The 17,393-nt window shown below is 39.4% G+C and overlaps 1 protein-coding gene across 1 annotated transcript in view; it reads left to right on the forward strand.

The window, feature by feature from the left end:
- The window catches only part of LOC118632596 (kinesin family binding protein), a 35,407-nt gene that overhangs the window by 13,043 nt on the left and 4,971 nt on the right, over positions 1 to 17,393 (forward strand). The window contains exons 4-6 of the mRNA XM_036265834.1: positions 175 to 358; positions 4,254 to 4,338; positions 16,920 to 17,035. Of these exons, the coding sequence (XP_036121727.1) occupies positions 175 to 358; positions 4,254 to 4,338; positions 16,920 to 17,035 (385 nt within the window). The remainder of the gene's footprint in view (positions 1 to 174; positions 359 to 4,253; positions 4,339 to 16,919; positions 17,036 to 17,393) is intronic.

Here is a 17,393-nt window from a genome sequence, read left to right on the forward strand (position 1 = left end):
GGTTCGGTTCCCAGTCAGTGCACATGCCCAGTGTGGGGCTTGCGGGAGGCAGCCAGTCGATATTCTCTCTCATCAGTGTTTCTATCTCTCTCTCCCTCTTCCTTCCTCTAAAATAAATAAATAAAATAAATTGGAAACCATTATGCAAATATTGTTTTTTTTTTTCCTTCATAGATTTGAGAAGGTTTATACTCATAACCTATATTACCTGGCTCAAGTCTACCAGCATATGGAAGTGTTTGAGAGGGCTGCTCATTATTGCCACAGTACCCTAAAACGCCAGCTTGAGCACAATGCCTACCAACCTATAGAGTGGGCTATTAATGCTGCTACCTTGTCACAATTTTACATCAATAAGGTAAGCTTCTTGAAGTTGTTATCTAACAAAGTTGCTGATAGAGTATATGAAATACAGACCAAATAGTACCTTAAAAATATCATCTTTTAAAAATAGGTAGTTTACGGTCTGGTTGGTGTGGCTCAATGGTTGAGCATTGACCCATGCACCAGGAGGTCACCTGTTTGATTCCCAGTCAGGGCACATGCCCGGGTTGTGGGCCAGATCCCTGGTTGGGGGCATGTGGGAGGCGGCCAATCGATGTTCTCTCTCACTGATATTGCCATCTCTCTCCTTCTCCCTTCCTCTCTCTCTAAAATCATTAAGAAAAAAAATTTAAAAAAAAGAATTACAAAAATAGGTAGCTTAGGGACATCCATAATATAGAGTCAACAATTAAAAAAAATTTTTTAGCCCAGCCAGTGTGGTTCAGTGGTTAAGCATTGACCTGTGCACCAGGAGGTCGCTGGTTCGATTCCCAGTCAGGGCACATGCCCAGGTTGTGGGCCCGATCCCCAGTGGGAGGCATGTAGGAGGTGGCCAGTTGATGTTCTCCCTCATCAATGTTTCTGTCTCTCCTTACTTCTTCCTTCCTCTCTCTCTAAAATCAATAATGAAAAAAAAAAATTTTTTTTAAGCATATGACATCCAACTAGAATGGCATGGGCCTTTGTGATGGTTTTGACCAGAAAATGGCATATAAAATAGCCAACCAGTAGCCCTTACTATCATTGTCTCAGCAACAATAAGAACTTATCATAAATTAACCTTGGGGAAAAAAATAGGTAGCTTATATTTTATGATGTAAACTAGACAAAAAAATGCAGCCCAATTTGCCAATGTACTAAAATTTTGAGCTTTTGTTGCATTAATCTATTGAATCTTAAAATGCGGAGTTTTATTATTTTCTTACATGTTTCTGGCCCCTAAAATTAAATGTTACCTAAGACCAGTTTTGTTTTTTCTTTATGTAAGTGTGCTATCTCAATTTATTTTAGTGAGTGTTACCTTAAGTTGAAGATTTCATGTTGTAGATATAACTTTATCTTTAGGCAATGGTAATCTGGTAGCTATGAGAGTTTGTCTGAGGAAGTTGACTGTTAAATGTGGGCTTTGATAAAAGCATGTGATGCATTTCAGTTATTCTTTAGAATTAATTCTTTATAATAAGAGTTTCAGGTCTTTATGATATACTTCTCTGGAGTATTACACAGGGTCAAATTTGAGCTTTTTAGTTTATCAGAATTATTCAAAATCATGTTAGTATACTCTTAATTATTTGTTCCTCTAGTTCTTAAGTTTTTAATGCTAAAACACTTTTAAGTCAACTTTCCCAGCTATATTTTTTGTTAATCCTCACTCAGATATCTCCAGTAGAAATTATTTTTATTAGTATTTCTGATTCACAATTTCTCTCTGAAGTTTTGGTAATGTTTTGTTTGTCAGAGTTCCTTTCTAGACTCCTCTGGTGCCTGCTGTTGTATCCTTTCTGGGTCTTTATCCTTTCTAAGATTTTTGTTAGTGCTGGTTCTGTAAATGCATCCTATGTTTAAACTATTGTCTCACAGAATTCATTCAGAATAGCTATTAACGAGAGAAAGGGCCGTGGTGACTGCAGCATCGCTTCTAGGACTTTGGTCTAAGATCAAGCATGTAAGGAATGCTACTGCATATATCAGAGCATTCAGTTAAATCGAAATCATGCATCCATTTCATTGTAGCCATCATCCAAAGGTGTTATCTTGTGCTTCTGCTTGTGGCACCATTTTTATCGCTTCTTGGGGCCCCTTATTTTTGTTTAGCAGCTTTTTCCTTTATTGATTTTAGAGAGAGAGGAAGGGAGAGTGAGAGAGAGAGAGAAACATTGATGAGAGAGAACATTGACTGGCTGCCTCCTGCACGCCCCCCACTGGAGGTTGGGCCCACACCTGGGCATGTGCCCTGACTGGGAATTGAACTGGTGACCTCTTGGTACATGGGTCGATGCTCAACCACTGAGCCACACCAGCCGGGCTGTTTAGTGGCCTTTAAAATGACATAGTCACTGCGATTTTTAATTAACACTTAAAACAACATTGATATTGAGCCCTGGCCAGTTTGGCTCAGCGGTTGGAGCGTCAGCCCTCAGACCAGAGTCCCAGGTTGGGTTTCTGCTAAGGGCATGTACCTTGGTTGCAGTTTGTACCTGGCCCCGGTTGGGGTCTTGTGGGTGGCGACCACTCGATGTGTTTCTCTCACATCGATACTTCTCCCCCCCGCCACACTCTATCTGAGGATAAATGCAAAAATGTCCTCGGGTAAGTAAAATAAGAAAACAAAACAAACAACAGCATTGATATTGATAATACTTGGATATCTAGATATTAATTTAAAATTTAAAGTTGTTAAACATTGCTTATGTGGAGCATGCAGTAATGTTCATGGGTACCTCTCCTGCCCTGTGCTTGTATTTCTTTATTGGTTTTTGGAGAGAGAGAAAGAACATCGATTGGCCGTCTCCTGCATTCTCCACACTGGGGCCTGGGCCCACAACCTGGGCATGTGCCCTGACCAAGAATCAAACCAGCGGCCTCTTGTTGCATGGGTCAATGCTCACTCACTGAGCCACACTGGCCGGGCTGTGCTTTTATTTTTTACCAAGATGTTTTATAAGTTTTTGCTACAGCTAGTTAAGTTGTATTTCAAGAAGAGAGATTTGAACTACATTTTTTAAAAAGCAGTTGTCATTTATATCACCCTTATCTGTTTCCAGTGATGAGGTTTTGCTACTTGGTGAGTTCCCACCTGGCAGGTGCTAAAGTCCCACATTTACCAGCCACCTAGAGGGCACAAGGCAGGCACTCACTGTTCTAGTAGTGGTTGCCCACAGGGAACCAATCTGGGGAAAGCTGAAGTGATAATTATAGGTAAGGGATTGTGGAGGGACAATTAAAGCTGTTTATGTAGACTGTAACTTTTGGCTTTTTTGAGGTTTAACACCAACACTTTAATCTGTATATGTTGCTGCACTAATATTACACACGATCCCCAAATAGTCTCAAGATGACTTCTGAATTTGCCATAAAGGAGGGCTACATTTAATGCTGAGATTTTAAAGTCATAGTTAATCATTAAAAATCTTCTTAACAAGATCAGATATATCTAACATGAAGTAAACATTATATTTAATGAGGGTGGGTTCCAAACTAAGAGTTGGACTTTAACTTTGTACTTCTGCTGGGGGCTCATGTGACTTATATGGTAAATGCAATGTGTGTACATTAACAGAGAGATCGTCTCCAAGTGTTAGAGAAGTTTACTATGCCAAGATTTGAATTATGAAGTTTTCAAGTGTTATTGGTAAAGCAGTTTTATAAAGTTTATCTTTGGAAATTCCTTGACTTCAAAACTTGGTGGGAAGCCTCATTATAAATTCTAAAGGTTTTAGAAGAAAATCTCTTCCTATCAAAATTTATTATTTTTGCCTTTGAATGGTAGAATGTAAAAGGGATCTCTAAGCCTAAAAAAATTAAATGTTTAAGTCCTCTGACAGAATGTAAATAGTCCAAGAAGATATCATTCATGGAACTTTGGCTGTTTGGATGGACCGTAAAGACTATCTGAGGCACTTTGAGTCGATAATGATACCTATTGTATACTTACTGATTACCTGAGGAGAGCCAACTCAGTCAGCAGCTTTCTTCCAGCCAGTTTGGATTATTAAGAGTTTGGGGGCATTGTACCTCTTTGGGGTCACTTACTAACCTGATAATACTATAATGTCTTATATACCTTCTTAATGTTCGGCAACTATACAAGGTCTCGGGTTTTTACCCGATTTTAATAGCCTTTCCCATATCAAAAGACTTTATGCAGTTACCAATTGCAAATAAGGCTGTGGGACAGCTGCATTTACTCTTGATTATTTCCTTAACAGCTATGCTTTATGGAGGCCAGGCACTGTTTATCAGCTGCTAATGTCATTTTTGGTCAAACTGGAAAGAACCCAACCACAGAAGACAGTAAGTTTATGTGTGCATGTTTTATTATATGGCTTTTTAAAAACTTTATTTTTAAACTTTAGAGAATTCAAGAACAAAACAAAAAACTACCTACCATATGACCGTCTAAATTCACTGATTTTTCATATTTGCCTCATTTACAGTCACATTTCATTTTTCTTTCTGAACTATTTAGAGAAGATTGCATACATTAGGCTCCTTTACCCCTTAATACTTCAGTATATATTGCCTAAGAATAAGAATGTTTTCTTGCCCTGGCCGGTTTGGCTCAGTGGTTAGAGCATCGGCCTGCGGTCCGGAGAGACCTGGGTTCGGTTCCCGCTAAGGGCATGTACCTCGGTTGCAGTTTGTCCCCGGCCCTGGTTGGTCGTGCGGGTGGCAGCCACTCGATGTGTCCCTTTCACGTCGATGTTTCTCTCTCTCTCTTCCTCTCTCTCCCTCCCACTTTATCTGTGCAAAAAATGGGAAAAAATGTCCTCGGGTGAGGATAAATAAATAACATTTTTTTATTTTATTTTTTTTTTAATTTTTCTTATGTAATCATAGGGAAAGGAAATTATATAATTCTTTTATCTATAATGCATGTTTCTATTTTATTAATTGTCCTCATAGTGTCCTTTACAGCAATTCTTATCTAGTACCAGAATATCCAGCTCAAATTGCATATTTCATTTAATTGTCATACCCCTTAAGTCTTTTTAAATCTGGAATGTTGCTCAACTTCTTTCTCTTTCATTAGGTAGATGTTTTTGAAAAATACAGGCCAGTCATTTTATAGAATTCTCATCAGTTGGTGTTTTGATGTTTTTGTATGCTAAGATCCAGATTACAGTAGTCCACCCTTACCTGCAGGGGATATGTTCCAAGACTCCTAGTGCATGCCTGAAACTGTGGATAGTATTAAACCCTATATATACTATGTTTTTTTGTTTTTTTTTCCTGCATATACAAGTAAAATAAGGGTTACTTGAGCAAATCAAGACCACAATGATATATCACCTCATACTTAGATTTGCTAGTATCAAAAAAGTCAAGAAGTAAATGTTGGTGAGGATGTGGAAAAAAGGGAACCCTTGCCCTGGCCAGAGCATTGGCCTGCGGTCTGGAGAGACCCGGGTTCGGTTCCCGCTAAGGGCACGTACCTTGGTTGCAGTTTGTCCCCGGCCTTGGTTGGGTCATGTGGGTAGCAACCACTCGATGTGTCCCTTTCACACCGATGTTTCTCTCTCTCTCTCTTCCTCCCACTCTATCTGAACAAACTATCAAAAAATGTCCTCAGGTGAGGATTAAAAAAAAAAAAAAAAGGGGAACCCTTGTGCATTTTTGATGGGAATGTAAATTGGTACAGCAACTGTGGAAAACAGTATGGAGGTTCCTCGTAAAATAAAAATAAAGCTACCTTATGAACCAGCAATTCCACTTCTGAGTATGTATCTAAAGGAAAGGAAAACACAAACCCGAAAAGATATCTGCATATCGTGTTCACAGCAGCATTATTTATAATAGCCTAATGGAGTCTAGCCAGTGTGGCTCAGTGGTTGAACGTCGACCCATGCACCAAGAGGTTGCCGGTTTGATTCCCGGTCGACACATGCCCAGGTTATGCACCTGATCGCCAGTGGGGGGGCATGCAGGAGGTGACCACTTGATGTTCTCTCTCAACAATGTTTCTGTCTCTCCTTCTTAGTTCCTCTCTCTTTAAAAATCAATAAAGGGGGAAAAAAAAATTTTTTAAACATGCAAAAAAACAATAGCCTAATGGAAACCACCTAAGTATTCATTGGGGGATGAAGGGATAATGAAAATGCGGGATGTGTGTGTGTGTGTGTGTGTGTGTGTGTGTGTGTGTGTGTGTATGTATCATGGAATATTATTTAGAAGGAAATCTTTTTTAGAGGAAGATACAAACTTCCATTCATAAAATAAGTTCTAAGGTTGTAATGGAAACTGTATTGCATTTGACAGTTGCTAAGAGAGTAAGTCTTAAAAGTCTTCATCACACAAAAAAATTTGTGACACTGTGGTGACAGATGTTAACGAGACTTATTTTGGTTATAATTTCGCAATAGGCAAATATTGAATCACGTTGTACATCTGAAACATATAATGTTATATGTCAATAATACCTCAATTTAAAAAATACTTTCCATTATTATAAAATCTGTAACATGCTTACACAGGTCCCTGAGGACATTTAGCAAGGTATCAATCCAGTAACTTTTGCTTTCAAACCTAAAGGAACTCAAGAACCCAGATCCTTCGGCCATTTCATAAAAGGAAAGATCAGGGACTTCATACCTAATTGCAGGTTCCAAAGTACAGACAATCCTCATGGATTTCATATTTGGGAATTCACCTACTTGCTACAATTTATTTATAACCCCCAAATCAGTACTCAAGGCACTTTTGTGGTCATTTGTAGATGTGCAGAATAGGAAAGAATTTGAATCACCCAAGGTGCACATTCCCCAGCTGAAGCTGAACAAGGCGATGTTCTGCCTTCTCGTTTCAGCTCATACTATAAAACAACAGTGCTTTTTGTGGTCCATTTAGTGTGACCTTTTTGTGCTCTTTATTGGTGATTTCATTATTTATAATGGTCCCCAAGTGTAGTGCTGAAGTGTTGTCTAGAGTTCCTAAGCACATGAGGGCTGTGATGTGTCTTAGAGAAAATACAGTGTGACACACGCTTCATTTCAGCATGAGTTTATAGTGCTGTTGGCTATGAATTCAATGTTAATGAGTCATTGTTAATGCATATTAAATAAGGTGTCTTTAAATAAACACATATAATAAGGTGATTTATTGATCAGTTGACAAAAATGTTGTGGCCAGAAGCTCATAACAACCTAACCCTGTATTTCTCGTAGGAGCAATGTTTCAGCATTTGCTAATTCAATGTTCATAGCAATATTATAGAACATAATTAAATGAACAATGAAAATCGACTGTACACTGTTTCCTTATAAGAGAATTCAGGTAGAAAGTTTTACTCTTTAGGATAAAAACCACTTTATGGCCCTTGCTGGTTGCCTCAGCAGTTAGAGCGTCAGCCCGCGGACCAGAGAGTTCCAGGTTTGGTTCCTACTAAGGGCACGTACCTTGGTTGCAATTTGTCCCCAGCCCCAGTTGGGGTCGTGTGGGTGGCATCCAGTCAATGTGTCTCTCCCTCCCTCCCGCTCTATCTGAAGATAAATGCAAAAATGTCCTCGGGTGAGGATGAAAACAAAAACACAAAAAAACAAAAAAACACACTTTATGTACTGAAATGAATGTTCATCTGAAGGGAATAGTTTAATCCACTGATGACTTACATCAGTGCTGTGCTTTGTGTTGCTTGGGGGCGAGTTGATTTCTCTCCCTATAGAACTGAGCAAAGCTAATGTTGTACTGGTGTTGGTGGCACACACTTTTGTTTTGTTTTTTAAACATTTTTTTTTGCCCTGGCCAGTTTGCTCAGTGGTTAGAGCATCGCCCGTATACCAAAGAGTCTTGGGTTCAGTTATGGTCAAGGGCATGTACCTCGGTTGCAGTTTGATCCCCGCCCTGGTTGGGGTCATGGGGGAGGCAACCAATCAGTTTGTCTCTCTCACATCAATGTTTCTCTCTCTCTCTCTGTCTCTCTGTTTCTACCCCCACCCCTTCCTCCTTTCCACTCCATCTGAAAATCAATGGAAAAATATTCTCGGGTAAGGATTTTGAAAAAATTAAAAAAAAAAACAAAAACAAAAACCTTTTTTTCTCTATTGATTTTTGAGAGAGAACATTGATTGGCCGCCTCCTGCATGCCCCATACTGGGGATTTGGCCCACAACCTGGGCATGTGCCCTGACCAGGAATTGAACCGGTGACCTCTTGGTGCATGGGTTGATGTTCAACCACTGAGCCATACCGGCCGGGCAACACACACTTTTGTTGATGGAAAACAAGAGTGCAGAGGAAAGTACATGGGTTAATAGCTCTACTACAGTAAATATAGCATGGTGACAGAAAATATTTCATGTTATAAAGGATTTTTTTTTTTTTTTTTTTTTTTAATCCTCACCCGAGGACATTTTTCCATTTTTTGTACAGATAGAGTGGGAGGGAGAGAGAGGAAGGGATAGAGAGAGAGAAACATCGACGTGAAGGGACACATCGAGTGGCTGCCACCCGCACGACCAACCAGGGCCGGGGACAAACTGCAACCGAAGTATGTGCCCTTAGCGGGAACCGAACCCGGGTCTCTCCAGACCGCAGGCCGACGCTCTAACCGCTGAGCCAAACTGGCCAGGGCTATAAAGGATTTTTAAAAAATACTAGTGAAAACCAAAATAATTTACACCATGAAAAATTTTAAAATAAAATTTTCCATGCAAAAGGGAACTTCTTCCACAATGTAATATTTTGGTAAAACTGGACATGTGACTCATGTTATAAAATGAAATAATTGGCCCTGGCCAGTTTGGCTCAGTGGTTAGAGTGTCAGTCTGCAGACCAGAGAGTGCTGGGTTCGGTTTCCGCTAAGGGCATGTACCTCAGTTGCATTTTGGCCCTGGCCCTGATTGGGGTTGTGTGGGTGGCAACCAGTTGATGTGTCTCTCTCACATCAATGTTTCTCTCTCTCTCTTCCCCCCTCTCTTCTTCCTGCTCTATCTGAAGATAAATGCAAAAAAAAAAAAAAAGAATTGGACCTTCATTAAACCACTGCCATCATTCTGGACATTATTTTGGGGGGACGTTTTCCACTCAGGACTACTTTTAATTTGTGAGAAATTCATTTCAATTTGGAGTCCACTAAATTTGAGTTTTCGATAGATGGATTAGGAGCTGTGCTAACCTTCACTTGTTTAGCACCGTTTATTTACGGAGACCGCAGCATAGAGAAGGTGATAACAGCAAATGTTTACAACAGTTAGAGGAAACTGCTTTCTACTACCTCATAAGGATCCATTTATAGACAGGAAATATAGAGTTCATATTTTAATTAAAGTAGATATTCTAAAACCTGTATGAATGATCCTTTTATTAGTCCAATTTGATTAATAATGGTGTTGAGCACCTACATGTACTAGATTCTATCCTACATTCTTTGTGGGTATCATCTCATTAAATCCTCATAGCAACACTGTCAGACAGTCACTGGTACTCTGTACTTTACAGATAGAGAAACTTTTCGAAGCACAGAGAGCTCCAACAACTGCCCAGTGTCACACAGATAGTAAGGGGGAGAGGTGGTATTTAGACACAAGCAAGATGGTTCCAAGCTGGAAACTCCACTGCTTGAGCTAAAAGACCACTAAAGTGACCCTTCCCTACCTCATGCCCCTCCAACCTCCTCCACTGGCTGGAGTTGAAAAGGCTGCTCTTTGGAGGGAGTGGGGGGCTCTGCAATCTTGGGAAGGTGTAGAAATAAGGCTAAGGTGAAATTTAAACTCACAGGCCCTGGCCAGTGTGTCTCAGTTGGTAGGAGTGTGTCCTGTACACCAAAAGGTCTCGGGTTACATTCCTGGTCAGGGCACAGGTCTAGGTTGCTGGTTCAATCCCCAGCCGCGATTGGGGCATGTACAGGAGGCAACTGATAGATGTTTCTCTCTCTCTTCCCCCTTTTTCCTCTATAAAAATCAATGAAAAGATTCTCAGGTGAGGATTAAAAATATTTTTTTAACTCACAGTATTAAGTTTGGGAATAAGTCTGTGGTCATGATAATAGGGATTTGTTTCTAATAAGACGCTTGAAATACCTCAGACATGCATTTTTTTTGTTTTAATCCTCACCTGAAGGTATTTTTTTTTCATTCATCTTTAGATAGAATGGAAAGGGGTATGGAGAGAAACATCGACATGAGAGAGACATCGATTGGTTGCCTCCCACACGACCGGGGCCAGGGACGAACCGCAACCAGGGTACGTGCCCTTGACCAGAATCGAACCTACGACTCTTTGGTCTGCAGGCCGATGCTCTAGCTGCTGAGCCAAACCAGGGCAGGCATGCGTTCTTAATAGGGTGAAAATTGTTCCTTAGAAAGCGAAAAAAACTTTTTTTATCCTCACTTGAGGACATTTTTTGCATTTATCTTCAGATAGAGGGGAAGGGAGAGAGGGGGGAAGAGAGAGAGAGAAACATCGATATGAGAGAGACACATCGACTGGTCGCCACCCACACAACCCCAACAGGGCTGGGGACAAACTGCAACCAAGGTACGTGCCCTTAGTGGGAACCGAACTCGGGACTCTCTGGTTCGCAGGCCAGCGCTCTAACTGCTGAGCCAAATTGGCCAGGACTTTTTTTAAAATCCTCACCTGAGGATATATATGCCTGTTGATTGTTGGGGGGGGGGGGGTTGGGTAGCGAGACATCCATCTGAGAGAGAACATTGATTGGCTGCCTTCCATACATTCCCTGACGAGAGATTGAAACCTAGGTATGTGCCCTGACCAGGAATCAAACCTGCAGCCTTTCGGTATATGGGACAACACTCCAACCACACTGTCCAGGGCAAAAATATTAGTTATTACAATGGTTATTTAAAAACAAAAGGTGGACTTTGAAATCATTATGTTAAGTGAAATGAGTCAGACAGAGAAAGACAAACACTACATGATCTCACTTATATGTGGAATCTAAAAATAAATAAATAAAGCTGAACTCGGAGATAGAGAGAACAGCTCGATAGTTGCCAGAGGCAGGGGTCAAAAGGTACAAACTTCCCGACATAAAATAAGTTAAGGGGATGTAATGTACAACATGGTGACTGAGTTAATACTATCTTGCATATTTGAAATTTGCTAAGAAAATAGATCTTAAAAGTTCTCATCAAAAGAAAAATGTAACTATGGTGACATGATCGCTAGACTTACTGTGATAATTTCACTATATACAAATATTTGAATATGTTGTACACCTGAATCTAGTATAATATTACATCTCAATTATATCTCAATTTTAAAATGTGTATTTGATCATGTAGCAGATTTTATAATAAGGTAACAATTTTATCATGTGGATCAGAAGAATACATACAGAGGCTATGAAGAGTTAGAGGAATGTACATTATCAAATTAAATACAGGTGACCCTTGAACAACACAGAAGTCGTGCTCTGATCCCCCATGCAGTAAAAAAATTAGTGTATAACTTCTGACTCCACAAAAACTTAACTGCTAATAGCCTGCTTGACCCAGTCTTACCAATAACATAAATAGCTGATTAATATGTATTTTGTTATGTGTATTATATACTGTATTCTTAAAGATCGAAAAATGAAAATACTAAGATCATAAGGAAGAGATAAACATAGTACAATACTATAAATACATTATCAGTACCATGAGTTTACCAATCATCTATCAGTACCTATATCAGTATTGTCTTTTATGATACAAAACACTGTATGTATTACATTAGACAACAAAAATGAAAAGATACTGTAAAAAAAGAAATTCACATTTATTTACAGGTATGATTCATTCATTGATAATGAAGCAACAATATTGATTGCTTTATGGTAGCCCAGTCTAATCAATATGATTCTTTTAGCCTAACCTATACATTAATGAATGAATCGTTACAAAATTTTCATAGCATATAGTGTTACAATCGTAGTCATAATATAGTGTGGAAACATTGTTACATTTTTTAAAAACCACTCAATTGTGATGATAAAGTGATACCTAGTTTCTCCAATTATGAGAAATAGAGGCATATTGTATAGTAATGTGATTCTATGAAACAGTAAGAAAAGGAAAATGTTATTAACTTTACACTAAATACCATGTACTTTATGCCTATAAGTATAGGTATCCATTTTAATACAGGTCTTGCACATGATATGCTTACATGTTGAGTACTTAGGTGAAGATAAGAATGTCTCATACAGCTTTGCCATAGTTAATTAGATTTTCACAAGAAGACACTCACATGGACAATGGACACAACAGATAAGTTCATTAGCTGTACAGCATGATGATGATTACCATTCATTAAGTGGAAGTGGATCATCATAAAAGTCTTCATACTGAGTAGGCTGAGGAGGGTGGAGGTGGTCTTGCTGTCTCAGGTGACAGAAGAGGGAGGGTGGAGGTGGTCTTGCTGTCTCAGGTGACAGAAGAGGTAGCAGGAGAGGCAGGCCCACTCTAATTTTACAGAAATACACTTAATTTCTGACTGACTTTTCTGTTTTTTCATTTCTAAAAATGTTTTTATACAGTACCAGTCCTTCCCCATTTGCTTTACTGTGTCTGTATCGTAGAAGGGTTCTTGTCCTAAAATAAGTCAAAAGCAGTCTTGAATAATCAGAACGCTTCTGCCAGATTGACAAATGCCAATATGTTTTCTGGCACTGCTTCTACATCTTCCTTATCTGGCACTGGTTCGGATGCACTCATCTTCATCATGTTGTCTTCTGGTGTGGTGTCTATTAGCTCTTGAATTTCTCCAAGATTCTTTAAATCCTCCCCCCACCCCCTTTTTTGGCAGTATCCACAGTCTCTTATGATTTCTTTGATTGGCTCTGTCATAAATCCTGCGATGTCATACATACCATCTGGACACAGTTTTCCTAGCAGGAATTGATTGTTTTGGGCTTGATGGCTTTTTCTATAACAGTGATGGCATCTTCAATGGTGTAATCCTTCTAGACTTTCTGTCGGGGGTGACAGTCCTTTCCATAGAGTATCATGTGTAATATAAATTAGAGGTGTGTTTGGGAGCAAGTAGATCACTTAGAAGCCTTTGGTGTTGAATTCATGGGGTCTGGGTGGCCAGGGGCATTGTTCAGTATCACAGGCACTTTAAAATGCAAGTTACTTTCTGACTTCAGGGACAAAGCATCAGTGGAGCCAATCGAGAAAAAGGATTCTTGTTGTCCAGGCTTTCTTGTACAACCGAAATACTGGCTGGTTTTTATCTTTTCCTTTCAAGGATCAAGGTTAGCGGCTTTATAGATGAGGGCAATCCTGATCATAAATCTGACTGCATTTGCACAAAATAGTAGAGTTAGGCTATCCCTTTCTACCTTAAATCATGGTGCTTGCTTCTCTTCCTTAATATTAAATGTCCTTTGTGACCCCCCCCCCCCCCCAGAATAGGGCACTTTCATCTGCATTAAAAACCTGTTCAGGCAGATATCTTTTTTCCACAGTGGTTTGCTTAATGGCATCTGGGAACTTGTCTGTTGCCTCTTGGTCGACAGAAGCTGCTGCTTCTGTTACCTTAATATTTTAAAGCCAAACCTATTTCTAAAAACATCAAATCATTCATTGCTGGCATTAAATTCTCTAGCTTTAGATCCTTTACCTTCCATTTGCTTTAAATTGTCATATGACTTCACTTTTTCTCGAACCATATTAGGTATGCCTTTCTTAAGCAACCCTGCACCCTCATAAAAGCTGCATTTTCAATATGAGAAAAAGGTATTTTGCAAAAAGTTCAGGGTTCTCATGCCTGGTGTAGTTACAGTGACAGCTTCACAAATTTTCTTTTTTTGAGAGAGAGAGGAAAGGAGAGAAACATTAATGAGAGAAGCATCAACATCAATTGGCTGTCTCCTACACACCCCTTACTGGGGACTGAGCCTGCAACACAGGCACATTTCCTGACCAGGAATCAAACCAGTGACCTCTTTGTGCATAGGTTGACAACTCAACCACTGAGCCACACCAGCCGGGCTTTCCTTCTTTTTTAATCCTCACCCAAGGATATTTTTCCATTTTTGTTCAGATAGAGTGGAAGGGGGAGAGAGCGAGCGAGAGAAACATCGACGTGAAAGGGACACATCAAGTGGCCGCCTCCTGCACAACCCCAACCGGGGCTGGGGACAAACTGCAGCCGAGGTACGTGCCCTTAGCAGGAACTGAACCCAGGTCTCTCTGGACCGCAGGCTGACGCTCTAACCGCTGAGCCAAACTGGCCAGGGCTTTTTTTTTTGTTTTTTTTTACAATGACCCTTTTACTGGATTCATTTATCTTGAAATGGCAGGCAGTTATAGTGCAGAACTCAGTCTATGGTACATATCAAGCAATTCAACTCTTTCTTGTCATGCTGTGACTTTTCTCTGCTTCTTAGGAGCACTTCCAGCATCACTAGAGGCACTCATGTGTGTCCCATGGAGTTATGGTAGTGCACTCAATACGACGAAAAAATACGAGAACTGTGGAGATCACTTTTTACTGCAATATACAATTTACCGGAGAGACGGACTGCTCAGTAGATGATTAGCATTTGCATAGCATTTTAAGCAGATACTTGCAACACTTGAGCTTACCTCAGTACCACAGGAGGTGGCCATGAAATTATTACAGTAGTATAGGATATATTAGTTAATTTACAGTTAAAGTCATAATTTATAGTTATGATTTAATACCATATCTTTTTTTTACTGATTAATTTTTGTTACAGATGTTTCTCCTTTTTCCCCCACTGATTCCCCCCTCCCCCTCCCTCCCTGCCCCTTCCCCAGATTGTTGTCCATGTCCACTGTTCATGCATACATGCATATAAATTCTGTGGTTCATCCCTCCCCCACCTCCCCCCTCTTTTGGGGATTGTCAGTCTGTACCCCGCTTCCGTGTCTCTGGGACTACCCCATTCCTCAAACTGTTATGTTCATTATATTCCACAAATAAGTGAGATCATATGAAACTTGTCTTTCTCTGTTTGGCTTGTTTGACTTAGGATGATACTTTCAAGGTCCCTCCATGTCATCTCAAAGGATAAGAGATCTTTCTTTCTTACCGCTGCGTAGTACTCCATTGTGTATATGTACCACAGCTTTTTGATCCATTCGTCTACTGATGGATACTTGGGCTGTTTCCAGATCTTAGCGATTGTAAATAGTGCTGCTACAAAGATGGGGGTACATTAATACCATATCTTTACAACATTTCCCTGAACTGCAAGTGGCACCATATGTTTGTACATAAATGGATAAAATTTAACTTTTTATAATAGATTTGTGTATGTTTTATGCATTCATGACATACCTTTTTCTTAATTTTTTTTTATATTTCTAGGCTACGTGGTTTGAGTTTTTTTCACATTGTTGCAGATCTTCACAAAGTTTTCCAATATAGTCATTGAAAAAATCCACATGAGTTGACCCGTGAAGTTCAAACCCATGTTGTTCAAGGGTTCACTGTTAGTTGTTTTTTCGCCCTTAATTTATTACATTGAATTAATTGTAGACTGGTTAAAATCTAAAAGGCACTTGTCCCCCCAAAAATTAATAAAAAGCTAAACCACCAGTAAGATACCATTGTTTTTACTCTTCAAAATAGAAAGCTAAAAAGATGATAATGTCCAATGTTTCCAAAATGCTTTCATTGGCCTGGCCAGTGTGGCTCAGTGGATTGAGCACCATCTCATGGACTGTGAGGTCCCGGTTTGATTCCTGGTCAGGGCACATGCCTAGGTTGTGGGCTTGATCCCCAGTGTGGGGCATGCAGGAGGCAGTCAATCCATGTTTCTCTGTCACATCGATGTTTCTATCTCTCTCCCTTCCTTCTTATCTAAAAAAAAAACAATTAAAAAAAAAATGCATTCATCCGGCCGGTGTGGCTCAGTGGTTGAGCGCCGACCCATGCACCAAGAGGTTGCTGGTTTGATTGCTGGTCAGGACACATGCCCAAGTTGTGGGCCCGATCCCCAGTGTGGGGCATGCAGGAGGCAGTCAGTCGATGTTCTCTCTCATCGATATTTCTATCTCTCTCCCTCTCACTTGCTCTCTTTCTCTCAAAAAATTAATAATGGAAAAAAAAATTTTTTTTAATGCTTTCATTGAGTAGCCTGACATATTGTTGGTTAGAATATTATTTGTTGAAAGTAATTTCAACAGTATATATCAAGAACATTTAAAATAGTGTAAACTCAGACCCAGTAAATTCCACTTCAAGGAATCTGTCCTAAGGAAATAATCCCAAATCCAGACAGATTTATGCACGGACATCTTGTTTAGAGTTGTAATAGAAGAACTGGAAACAACAAATGCTCAGTATTAGAAGAATAAAGTATGAAACATCTATGTTAGTATATAATACTATACTTAAAAATGATGTCAAAAAGTTGAGAATGATATGGATAAGATATTAGTGGTATAATATTGGAAGAAAAAACTATATTTAAAACTGAATATATATCAGGACCCTAGTTTCACCTATAGATAATACATAAGGAAAAAACTACAAAGAAATATGCAAAAATAATTAGTGAATGCTTCTGGTGGTAGGGATTTGGAATGGGTTATTTTCCTCAGTGCTTCAGTGAGGATCTGTTACTTTTTTTTTTTTTTTAATGTTTTTATTGATTATTTGGAGAGAGAGGAAGGGAGAGAGAGAGAGAAACATCGGTGTGAGAGATACATCGATTGGCTGCCTCCTGCATAACCCCCAATGGGGATGGAGCCCGAAACCCAGGCATGTGCCCTGACTAGGAATTGAACCTGGACCTCTCAGTCCATGGTATGATGCTCAGTCCACTGAGCCACACTGGCTGGACAGGATCTGTTACTTTTATAATCAGGAAAAGTGATACAAAAAAATTGCAGTATACAGTGAACATTATAATTGTGACCATTAACTTAGATAAATCATGTTTGTAATTTTAGCTACTGAAGCAGAAGGAGATGTGCCAGAGCTCCATCATCAAAGAAAAGGGGAAATAGCAAGATGCTGGATCAAATACTGTTTGACTCTCATGCAGAATGCCCAACAGTCAATGCAGGTAATGCAATCAGAAGTTTCTTTTTCTTTCTTAAATGAGCAAGACACAGTAGCTTAAAATGGGTGTTATGCTTATTGGACTCATTGCATGTTTATTATACAAGACATGCAGAATGCTCTAATATTTCTTACTCCATTTCTACTTTTTAAAATCCTATCATTCAAGGCCTATCTCAAATACCACTTCTTCCTTGAAGACTCTCCTTTGGATAGAATATAATTCCCTGAGAAGTTGGGTTCTGCATAATATTTATATTATGTCACCATTTCCAGGTATAATAGGTCCTCAGTAAATGATAATTAAATGCATAATCCTTCATCTCCTTCCTTTAACCTCCATAGAACTTTCTTACTCCTTC

The sequence above is a fragment of the Molossus molossus genome, unplaced genomic scaffold, assembly GCF_014108415.1.
Source record: "Molossus molossus isolate mMolMol1 unplaced genomic scaffold, mMolMol1.p scaffold_m16_p_17, whole genome shotgun sequence".
Classification (NCBI taxonomy): Eukaryota; Metazoa; Chordata; class Mammalia; order Chiroptera; family Molossidae; genus Molossus; species Molossus molossus.